Source organism: Manacus candei, unplaced genomic scaffold (genome assembly GCF_025592945.1).
Source record: "Manacus candei isolate 608988 ecotype Guabito, Panama unplaced genomic scaffold, ASM2559294v1 h1tg000017l, whole genome shotgun sequence".
Lineage (NCBI taxonomy): Eukaryota > Metazoa > Chordata > Aves > Passeriformes > Pipridae > Manacus > Manacus candei.
In genome coordinates this window covers 3,301,887-3,313,665 of record NW_026138065.1, presented here as the reverse complement: position 1 = coordinate 3,313,665, position 11,779 = coordinate 3,301,887, and the positions used below count along the sequence as shown (strand labels likewise).

General features: G+C 36.9%; 1 protein-coding gene across 6 annotated transcripts in view; it reads left to right on the top strand.

The window, feature by feature from the left end:
- Positions 1–11,779, top strand: part of LYST (lysosomal trafficking regulator) — a 79,478-nt gene that overhangs the window by 23,754 nt on the left and 43,945 nt on the right. For 5 of the 6 annotated variants that reach the window (XM_051783187.1, XM_051783190.1, XM_051783186.1 and 2 more), the window contains 9 exons: positions 450–1,479; positions 2,412–2,573; positions 3,221–3,377; positions 5,737–5,954; positions 6,724–6,790; positions 7,607–7,716; positions 8,755–9,178; positions 10,286–10,430; positions 11,218–11,391. In XM_051783187.1, the coding sequence (XP_051639147.1) occupies positions 450–1,479; positions 2,412–2,573; positions 3,221–3,377; positions 5,737–5,954; positions 6,724–6,790; positions 7,607–7,716; positions 8,755–9,178; positions 10,286–10,430; positions 11,218–11,391 (2,487 nt within the window). The remainder of the gene's footprint in view (positions 1–449; positions 1,480–2,411; positions 2,574–3,220; positions 3,378–5,736; positions 5,955–6,723; positions 6,791–7,606; positions 7,717–8,754; positions 9,179–10,285; positions 10,431–11,217; positions 11,392–11,779) is intronic. The other variant, XM_051783191.1, reaches the window with a different exon arrangement.

Genomic DNA, 11,779 nt, shown 5'->3' with positions numbered 1-11,779 from the left:
AGGTGTTCCTGAATTCTATCTGAAATACATCATCCACACAACTAAGATATAGCTAGGAAAATGTCTTCAATTTTGAGAAGGAATCTCTGCTTTCTGGTGAAATCACAGAACAGAGAAATTAACAAAAATATTTACTAGCTCCAGTTGCTAAGAAAAAGCTGGGGGGGAAGTACCACTAAAGAGCAAATGTCATAAATAAAGTTGAACTCTTTTAATGTTTTGAACATCATACATGTTTGTGGTCTAGATTTTAGAGGGAGGTATTTCTTTCATCATATCTTACAAAAGAAGTTGAATTTTCCACTACTAGTTGAATGATGCTTACTTGAGATTCTAGACTACAGTGAACAAGTTCATCCTCTCTTTAATTTACAGTAATTTACAGCAATTAGTGAACTACATGAATTTGTGGCTGATTTATAAGATAACTTTTATGCTTTATCTTGCAGGGTAATTAGAGACTTGTTTCTGAGTTGTAATGGAGTGAGTCAAATGATTGAGTTAAATTACTTAGACACATTAAGAAGCCATTCTTTGGAAGTGTTGGAGACTTTGATACTCTGCCTTGGTGATGAGCAGAAAGACCAAGCAACGCCAGAACTGGAAGGCCTGAATGGCGAACAAAAGGAATCTACATCTGACTTACCTGCTTCCCTTTGTAGCCAACATGCTGTTTCAGAGATTCCTCAAAGCCTGAGCAAGTTTTATGCTGACTTGAAAGAGGCCTACCCAAAAAAGAAAAAGTTTGTGAGCCAAGACATTCATGTCAACACAATAAACCTGTTCCTCTGTGTTGCTTTTTTATGCGTGAGTAAAGAAGCAGATGGTGATCTGGATTCAGCTAATGACTCTGAAGATACATCAGGATATGATAGTACAGCTAGTGAGCCATTAGGCCACAAGTTACCATATCTGTCACTGGAAAGCCTTACTTTGCCCTCACTGGAACATATTCATAGGGCTGCAGATATTTGGTCCATGTGTCGTTGCATCTATTTGTATAGTTCTGTTTTCCAGAGACAGTTCCATAGACTTGGAGGCTTTGAAGCATGCCATAGATTACTAATTCTGATAATTCAGAAACTTGGAAAAATTAAGGAAAAGGAGCAAGAAAAGAGGGAGAGAGTATTGAGTGAAAGCAGCAGAAGTTCACATGGGAGTCCTCGTACTGAGCTTCTCAACAAGGACGATTCTGTTCAGCTGGCTAAAAGCAGAGAGGTGACACAATTGGAGCTTGATAATTCTGGCAGTCTTGCTGGTGTGGAACAACTGGTGCCTGACTCTGTCTCCTGTGACAGCTCTTTGAGTAGGGAACACTCCTCAGTTATTTCAGTTGCCAATCTTGAAGGGATAAAGACTTCTTTAAGAGAAGAGGCTGAGTGGGCACTTCAAGGTATCAGACTCCTAGAAGCTCTGCTGACCATCTGTCTACACAGCGCAAGTAACATGCAGAAGATGGAAGTGGAGATGTTTCACCAGGTACTGTGCAGCTTCCCTTAGCTTACTTTGCTCGTATTTGTTACATACAATAATATTTTAACAGGAATTTAGTTCTTGTAGGGAGGGGAAAAAACTTATGCTTTTCTTATAGTACCATATTTTCCGTAGAACTGAAAGTATACAGTTAAAGCATGTGCTTAGTAGTTGGAGTAGCGGTCCTTTTGAGTGGTACTCTTTTTGAAAAGAGTATTCAGTGGATAATGTGTGTGATAGGGATGCTGCAGGAAAGCTGTGTAGGCAAGATTATACATAGTAACACAGTTTTTGATCAAAGTTCTGAGCACAGCATGGTGCTTGAGAAAGAGGAGTATTGCAGGGCACAGGTGCTGAAAAGACACCTGAAAAAAAAATATTACTTAAGCTTTAGAGGTGAACTAATTCAGTGTTCCATGAAAAGTTGTTAATTCACAGAAGACAACTTCACATTGCTTTAATGTTTTAATTGCTATCTTGAATTTTATTTGGCAGTTTGTTACAAAAGCAGGAGGCATTAAGTACAAGAGAGAACTGAAAACTGGAGTTCTGTCTGGACTGCTTGCAAGTTTTGTGATCTTGGACATGTCACCCTCTGACTTATTCAATTCTAGTAATGTTGTGGTGTGATCTGAATGCGCACTATGTACCTGAAACTGTTTCAAGGTCATTTATTTTTGAAACAGTGCTTTTACCTGCAAATTTTAGATAACAGCATTTTGCCAGATTTTTTCAGAGTGCAGATTCTAGTTAAATCTCTGTGACAAACAAGATGAATATTTCTTTTTTCAAGAGACTGAATGAAGTGTGATGGTTTTAGCTGAGAAGTTAGATTAATGTAGGCGGAAGGAGAAGTTCTTAAATGAAAGTACTAGGCTACTTCTGTTAGCCAAAACATAGTAACATGAATCAAAATGTTTGTCTCCCCCAAAACACAGAACACCTGTGTGGATGATATCTTACTTGAAATAAGAGAGCAGCTTGCTCAATCAAAAGTGATAGAAACTGACTTGGCAAAGCCTCTGTTTGATTCACTGCTTCGTGTTGCATTGGGCACTTTTTCTGCTGATCTTGATCATTCTGAAGAAAAAATTGAGAAGGTATGAAACACCAACTAACCCGTCTAACTGTGAATAATGCAAGATTCTCCTGGGTTTTTGTTGTTTAGGTCTTTTTAAACTCAATAGGAAATGTTATATATCTTTTGATTACTGTGGCAGTTGAAGATGAATTCTCTGCTTCTCGTATGTAAGTGAAATGCTGCTTATTGATATGGTCCCCACATTTACTGTTCAGAAATGAGCCATGCTCCAAACAGTGGCAAACTCAGTCAACCTGATGTTCTCTTTACTCTTTCATCTCACAACAGTGTGACAAACTCTCGAAGAGCTTCAAACAGGGATGTTGAGTGACCTTATCACCTTAGAGTGAACATCAAGGTGCACGTTGATGGTGATAGTGATTTTGGAAACATAGTTATTCTTAATGCATTGGCCACCTGCTTGCTAAAACTTTGATCAGATAGTTAATATGAAAAATCTGTCTTTGCAGATTCAGTTTTTTATGTAAGAATGAAGTATTCTTAACATATCTCAAGTTTCTTCAAAGTATATGATTAATTTGTTTATTTTGCTGATGGGCTTGGAGAAAATAGTCATTTGTAAGGTTCTAAATTATTTGCTTTTCTGATCCAAAGATATTTTTTCTTCTGACCAATGATAATCTATTTGCTTGATGTATTGTACAGACCCATTACACTGAAAAGGAGCCTGTGTCACAACCTGGAGAAATTTCCGAAGAAACTGAAGAATCACAATGCTGTAGTCTTAAAGTTTTTGCTGAAGAGGAAGGATATGAAGCAGATAGCGAGAGTAACTCTGATGATAGTGAAACCAAGGATGAAGGTAAATGTGAACTTTCTGAATATAGAAAGCTGTCTTTGCGACATAGCAAAGTTTGACTTTTGAAATGTACTAGAATGGGGCAAGCATCAGATACATTTAACAGATGGAAATAACAACTTTTTTTGCTTTCAGTATGATGCAGTTACAGTTAGAAAGATGATGAATATTCTTACTGAGTGTTGCAGAAACTGTTGTCTTGGTTGTCTTTTGTTTATGTGACTTTTGCTCTAAAGTCATGCTGCTCAAATATATTATCGTGGTCTAGGAGCTCCAGAGATGTTTATTACTTTGTTTGGAATTCAATGCTCAAATTTTTTTTATTTAGAATTGTAACTGTCCGGTGAAAACTAAATAATCTAATTATATTATAGAATACTAGGTTGGAAGGGACCTCAAGGATCATCTGGTCCAACCTTTTTTGGCAACAGCATGGTCAAGACAAGATAGCCTGGCACCCTTTCCATCTGAATCTTAAGTGTCTGATGTTGGGGAATCCACCACTTCCCTGGGGAGATTGTACCAATGACTGATTGTTCTCATTGTGGAAAGCTTTCCTCTTGTGTCCATATGGAATCTCCGTGAGAGTAACATGAACCCATTACCCATTAATTTTTGTCTGTGTGACTCCTTGGAAAACAAGGGTCTTCATCTTCTTTGTAGGCATCTTTTAAAAACTAGAACATGGTGATAAGGTCTTCTCTAAGCTGCCTTTTCCCAAGGCTGAACAAACCCAGTTTTCTCAACCTTTACTCCCATGTGTTTTGCATAGTGGTCACCAAAACTGAACAGAGCTTTCCGGGTGAGACCTGACAAGCGCTAAGTAGAGTGGGATAATGATTTCTTTACCCCTGTTGGTGACACCTTTGCAGCCCAGCACCCTGGTGGCTTTTTCTGTTGCAGCAGCACACTGTTTACTGATACTGAACTTGCTGTCTACTGGGACACCCAAGTCCCTTGCCACAGAGCTGCTCCACAGCTGGGCAGATCCAAGCCTGTGCTGCACTCGTGGATTATATTTTCCCATGTGCAAGACCTTACATTTGTCCATGTTTAATTTCATAAGGTTCTTGTCAGCCCACTCTTACAGCCTGTCAAGGTCTTCCCAGGCATTCATTTCCCCACTCAGTTTGGTATCATCGGCAAACTCCATCAAAGTAGACTTGACAGATCACTTATGAAGACATTAAACAGCTTTGAGGTGACATCAGTCCCCAGGGGACTCCACTTGTGACAGCTGCCAGTTTGAAAAGGAACCATTTACCACCACCCTCTGGGTGCAGCCGGACAGCCAGTGCCCACCCACCGCACAGACCCCTTATCTCGACCCTAACACATCAGTTTCTCTTGACCCTAACATGGTTTCTCTAAGAGAAGGCTGTGGGAAACTGTTGAAAGCCTAGGAGAAATCTAGATCATCAACCGAACAGGTTATTTGGTTGTAGAAAGCAATCAAGTTTGTCAAGCATGATTTGGCCTTGGTGAATCCATACTGGCTTTTCCCAATCACGTGCTTCATTTGACTTGTGATTGCCTCCTCATTATACAACATATCCCTTTATATTCATTCAACAATTGATGTATCCATATCTTGCTGTATTCTGTTTGTGTAATTAATTTTAAACATGAATTAATTTTTTTCTTTTGTGCTGAACATGTCTGGATGCTTCCATTCTGGTATGAATAGATTAATAGAACTGCATTAAACTGTTGCTTTTTACCTGCATGACTAGGCCTTATGAATAGATATATAACATTGTAAAAGCATTTCTGAATTAAAAATTTCATCTGAAATACTTTCATGAAACATTTGTATGAAACTTGTACCAAATAATTTTAAGTAATGTGTTTTAAACTCTCTTCAAGATGTAACAGGAGGTGCTTATGCTTTTCTTTTTTGGTTATTATGCAGATATTCTGTCATGCGTTTTCTGAGTTAAATAACTAAACTGCTTCCCCAAAACTTTTAACAAAAATAATTTAAATTTATGTCCTTTCTTGGCAGGCTCAGAGTTTTGTATAGAAATTTGAGGCTCTGTTACAATGATTTTAGTGTCATGTTTCATGCATTGCATATTTCACCATTACTGTGTGTCCAGTTCCCAAGAAATGAAGGCACGTAGTTTAAGAGCATGTAATGGGAGAAACTGCATCCTCGCCCTTCTGCGTTAGCAGCAAAATAGGAAAATCTGAAGAAGAATAGAAGATTATGCTAACTTCTTATAGGCTAGTGACTACTTTTGGTTTGTACTTTATGAGATGGTTGAAGGAAGTATGTCCTTGAATGTTCTGCTTAAATCATGTAATCTGTGTTCAGCTGAGTAAGTTTCAGTAAGACAAGTGTTTGTTTTTTTTTTTTCAGGAGCAGACACAAAGGGAGAACCAGGTCCTTCAGGTTATTTTAATGACCTAACTGAAAACATCAATCAAGGAGAATTAATGTATCCTGAAATTTGCATGTTAGAATTAAACTTACTCTCAGCTGGTAATGCAAGTTTAGATGTGCTTGCTCATGTATTCCGAAGCTGCCTGAAAATCATCAGCCAGAAGGAGAGAAATGCCACTGTACTTATAGAACAGGTAAAAATGTTATTAATGAAGGCAACGGTCTGGAGGTTGTGTATCTTTTCTTCAGTTTTATAGTACCAGTCTATCTAATAGAGTGATCTCAAATGTTCTCACTTCTTATGGGGTTTTATAAGATCTGAAACAGTATAAATGACTGATATTGCCAACTGCGTTGTGTTTAGGTTACCAGGAACTAAGTAATGTATTGAAAGATATTTGAGCTGCAGAGCTTTTGAGTTTCCCAGGTGTCTTATTTTATCAAGACTATTCAATCACTAGGGCTAGAGCTAGAGATGTAATGATTGTCAGGGCATTAGAAAAAAAAAAAAAAGGCAGATATCTGCTTGTATATGTATGTATGTAAACATTCTACACATACATGTATTGAATATGTACTTTTAGAAACAGTGAGTCATATACCTCAAAAGTATTTAATGCTTTTATTCTTCCTAAGTTAATATTAGAAATTGCTTATTCAAATGTTGATGTCTTCACAATCCTCTGGAATTTCTGATAGATAACTTTTTCACTTGTTTAATAACTAAATTGAGTATGCCTCTTGCAAAAGAGAATCATTTAAATTTCAAAATCTCTTCTGCAACCGAACTGCACAGAACATGAAAGAATGTTCATTGGCAAATATAAAAAATTTCCCTAATTTCAAGTAGTTGGAATTATCATTAAAATAATAGGCAGGAGTTGATTGGAAGAATTTATTTCTTAGTTCTTTGAGCTGGAGTTTATTCTTCAGATATCCATTTTCCTTTATTTGTTTTAACAGGGAGCTGTTAAACACCTTTTGGGAGGATTTCTGAATATATTGACACAAACGGAATCTAGTTTTCATGGTGAGTTAAAGGTTCAAGTAACTCAAATATTAGGTTTTGTAATTTAGTGTATACACAGTCAAATTTTTTAGTTCACAGTGTAAATGCCAAGTTGACAAAGGAAGTTCATTGGCATGTGAATTTATGCAGCTGCTTTTTTAAGTTGTAAGAAACTTAGTGTAAATATGGGGTTATTTCTGAGCTAGTGGAAATATATTATATAAACAAATACTGGCAGATATGAAAATTATAGTTAAAATGATAAACAGTGGTGTGACAGTGTTAAACATTGCTTGGAAAAATAGCAGCTGATTGAATTCTCACTCCATCACAACACAAGTTTTTATTTCCAATTTCTTTGTAACACAGGTCTTAAAGATGTCTTGAGTTTTATTTCTAACTGTAAACCAGCTAGCTAATACAAGAATGCAGAGAAGCAAATTAAATGTTTGCCCTAAGGTAGCTTCACATGATGAGGCTGTTCCACAGTGGGAGATGTAAACCGATGCCAGGACTTGGATCCCTGGCTTTGTGGGAGAGCCTTTGCAAGTTAGATGCTAGGTTCCCAGGCTTTCAGACTCCACATTGCAAACCTGGGAGCTACATCTGGCATAGCCATCTGAGTTCATTCAATGAAATTTTTAATGGTAGTGTTAGGAAGTACTGTTCAATCTCTCTAGAATTTATCTTGTAATCATTATTGCTTCCTTAATTTGAACTGTTTTTGCAAAACACTCTGAATTCCAAGTTAATCTTTCCTCATAATACTATAGAATATGAATTTTTAAAGCTTTAGAAAAATTTCTTTTAAGAATATTATTATCTCCTTCTTTTTAGCATGTCAGATGGTGCTGGTAGATCTGCTAGTTTCCTTGATGAGTTCACAGACATGTGCAGAAGAGCTAACTCTCCTTCTTAGGATATTTTTGGAGAAGACACCTTGTACGGTATGTATGCAGGCGCACATGGCAAAATTCAGATGCTTATTAGAAAAATGAAACCAAAAGGAAATCCTTTTGTGTCCAAGAATTCTGAGAAATAAGATGATCAGTGACATTTGAACTGAGCAGAGCAAATAAAATTTGGTTGTTGAAGTAATTCTTTGTTAAAACAACAAAAGGACATAGGAGATAAGAAGAGAGGGTTTTGAAGGGCGTGTGGGTCCTGGGGACTCTTCAGTACAAAAAACCAAGATTCCTCTTGAGGAAGACTGACATAGTGATTATGGATGACAGAACACTAATACTGCAAAATTCAAAGCAGTTACTTGGAAGTTATAAAGCATCTCACTATTTCAGGAATGCTTTAGCGGCAGGAATTACTTTCAAAAGTGTTGTAAGCTGGTTTGTGTAATGCTGGAATCTACTGTTTGTGTGGGATATACTGCTGAAATAATGCTGGTTTGTGTGTGAGTCTGTAGCAAAATACAAGTGGAAGAAAATAAAAAAATTACTGTGGCATGTGAAATAGTACCAAACCAAACAAGGAGTCACAAGTCAATTTTTCAAAGATAGCTTGTAATAATTGGCCAAGTGACTTGGGAAACTTTTTGGCTTAAGGGCTCAGCTAGTTTTGTTGTGATTATGCAATAACAAATTGATGGCCTGTGTGTGCATTCTTAACCAGCCTCAAACATGAGGTAGAAGGTGTGATCTTTTGTTGCACTATGAATTGATCTGTTAGCACATAACAAAAGTGAATAAGATTGTGCAATGACCACCTGCTTTGGTTTAGCTGATTCCTGAGCATGGTAACTTGAAAACTGATCTGCCTGGACTAAATCCCAAAGCTCTGCTGGGCCAAAGTCTGTTGAAGCAGCTACCTGATGCTTTGCAAATGTCAGTTTGATTATGAAAGCCCACCTCTGATGGAAAACATGAATCCAAATTTAAATGAGGAGTGGCTTCTGTTTGGTTACGTGATACTTGACTATGTGGTGTAAACAGTTTAATTTTTTTCTCATTTGTTTGGTTTATTTCTTCTAGGAGATACTACTCAAGGGTGTATTGAAGATCGTAGACACTAATATTTATATGAACCCATTACAGTACCTTGCCTTCCCTGTGCTACATGGCACGAATTTGAGTAGTGGTTCTTCACAAAAATATGCTAGCGCTTCCAACAGCAAAACTGCTGGACTACTTAAAAGAGCAAAATTTTCACAGAGTAAGAAAGAGGCAGATAGTGAAAACTTGAGTCACCAGCTGCTTTCTTCTTGGCATGTAGCCCCAATTCACTTGCCTTTAGTTGGACAAAACTGTTGGCCACACATGTCCGATGGCTTCAGTGTCTCGCTGTGGTTTCATCTGGAGTATGCTCATGAAACAGAAAATTCAACAGAAAAGGGGAAAAAAATCAAGAAAAGAAGCAGACTCATAACTGTAAGAGAGAACAGTTTTGACAGCACGGGTGAGCATACAGTACTTTCTGTTTCTGTTTAGGTAGCACTGAAGGATTCTGGTTACAAATATTAATAATCTATGTGCCATGTACAAAGGTTGGATTTTTTTTTTATGATGTGTATTAAATAGCAGTGGTAGTATTTCTGATTTTTCTTTGAGTACTGTTGTATACTTACAGATAAAACATTTGCAGCCCTGATCTTTAAATTAGATTAATGCCTGCTTCCTTGGAAATATAGTATTCTCATTGAATTTGTAACTTCAGTAAAATGTGTCTATGCTACTTCATGTTATGATGAAGAAAATATTAAATGCTGCAACTGAATGGGAAAAAAATGCTCTCAAGTTTACTTGGTTTCATGTATTGATAATGAAGTCTCAGGCTAACTCAGTATAAATTCTCTTGACTTTCCTTGTGTGCACCATTGTAAATGCCAATAGCTGTACAATATTATTCTGTCTATACTTTTGTAGAGACACCTGCTCCCAAACTGTTCTAAACAGAATCTTTTGGATTATAATTTGTAGGAGGAAAAATTCTTAAATTTGTTTAAAATGTCTCCCATTTACAACACTTGGAATACCTGTACTCTTTTCCTTTTACTGTGTTTAAATAAAAGGAGAGAAAACTCAACCCTGAATCTTGGAACTCACTAGAGCTGCTGTTGTTAGAAGGTCTGTGCTTTTGCTTGGTAAAGTAAAAATACTGAATACAAGATCATGCTTAAAGGGTAGTATGATTTGTGAAGAAAAATCTGAAGACTTCTTGGTGCATACTGACAGTTCAACACAGGAATTTAATGTGATGTGGCATGTCAAAAGCATCGTTGATAGAATGTATTCAGCTCAGTGGATTTACTTGATTACTAAAAAAAAATGTGAGGTGCTGAGTTAATGTCAAGTTTCTCTGTTTCAGTTTGACACCCAAATTTCTGAAGAGAATCATGCATATTAGTCAACCCACTATAAAAAAAAAACCAACAACAAAAAAATCCTCAACTAAACAAAAAAAAAATCTATTCAGTGCCTGAACTGTTTCTTTTCTTACTTGTGCAATATATGGTGTGAAAGGCATTGTTGTATTGTAACTGTGTATAAACATTTATATTTCTAGAAGAAACAAAGTCTATGGGAACAGAATACCTAAGTCTGGGAGAGAAACTTCTTGAAGATGGCTGTATTCATATAATTTCATTGGGTTCCAAAGCACTGATGATACAAGTCTGGGCAGACTTGAATACTGGAGCATTTATATTTCGGTATGCTGTTTTAGTCTAAAAGCAGTCCTGTGAACATATTGTATGACTTCCAGTAGCAGCCTGCAGAGAATACTGCTGGAGAGTAGAGAACTAATTTCTATAGTAGAGAGGTCTTGCACACTGATGGGGCAACATCAAGGATGTCTATTAGATACAGATCTACAGAGTTGTGAGCTTAAAGTATTAGGGTCTGGGCTTGCACGTTTCACATAGCCATGTATAAGTAACTGCCCAAAGTAAGCTTCAAGGTCAGTCATAAACATAATGCAATGCAAAGTAGCAATTCAAGCTTTAATGAAATGACACAATAAATGTGTGAAGATGGAAAAAGTTTTGGCAGCTGTAGGTTATCACACCTGCTGTTATGTAATACTTACTGTGACAGTCTTGGTTTTAATCTTCTGAACACATTTTAGCCCTAATTTAGTTCTCATAAGTAATCTATCCTTAAAATAGGTTTAAAACTGCAATTTTAGAACACTTTATTTCAGTGTTCAAAGCACCTGCATTTTTTCAATAAACTGAATTTAACTTCTTTGTAAAATAGAGATAATATCCTTATCTTAAATATAAGCAGATTTATGCACACAAGTTGAAACCATGATGTGAGGATTTCCCTGGCTTATGCTGAGCACTCTAAAAATAGTTTTGTGATCAAAAAAATTACCTGTGAAAGTTAAGGAATGCAATCTCAAAGTAACTGAGGCCAAAAATTGCAGACTTGAGGCTTAAAATACAAGTATGAAAACAAACATACGCACTCATTTTTCTTTTCTTGTTTTCATAGTATATGCATGGATCCAAATGACGAGATGAAAGCTGGTCTGCTGGCACAGGCAGAATCTCCAGAGAATGTCTTCCTTTTGGGCAGGTGGCAGCATTTGGCATTAAAATATCTGCAGAAGCCAGAAAGCAAGAAAAATATCCATGGAAAGCTGTTGCTGTGGGTTTCTGGTCAGAGGTAAAGAATACATTAGTTGTACCTAGATACTTTAAAGATGTTCTCTGGTAGGAATATGTCAGCACTATGTTGGCACAAGCTAAATTTATGGTTGAGTAGTCTTCTAGGAGGGTAGGAGAGTGGGGTGTTACACTGCTAGGAATTCTCTAGAATAGTTGTGATTGCTTTGAGAATCATCAGTTATACTATGGACCTGTGCAGACATCAGTGTGATTCTTCATCATGAATAAGTGAAAGAAGAAAGTACTGCAAGATTTTGAGTAATGTCCAAAATAAGCTAAGGCATGAAGTTAGCAGTAGGCATAATGTCTCTGGTTAAGTTAAGAATCCACATGAAGGAGGTATAGCTCAGGTACAGGCCATGTTGTTGAAAGTAGTAATTAAGAGG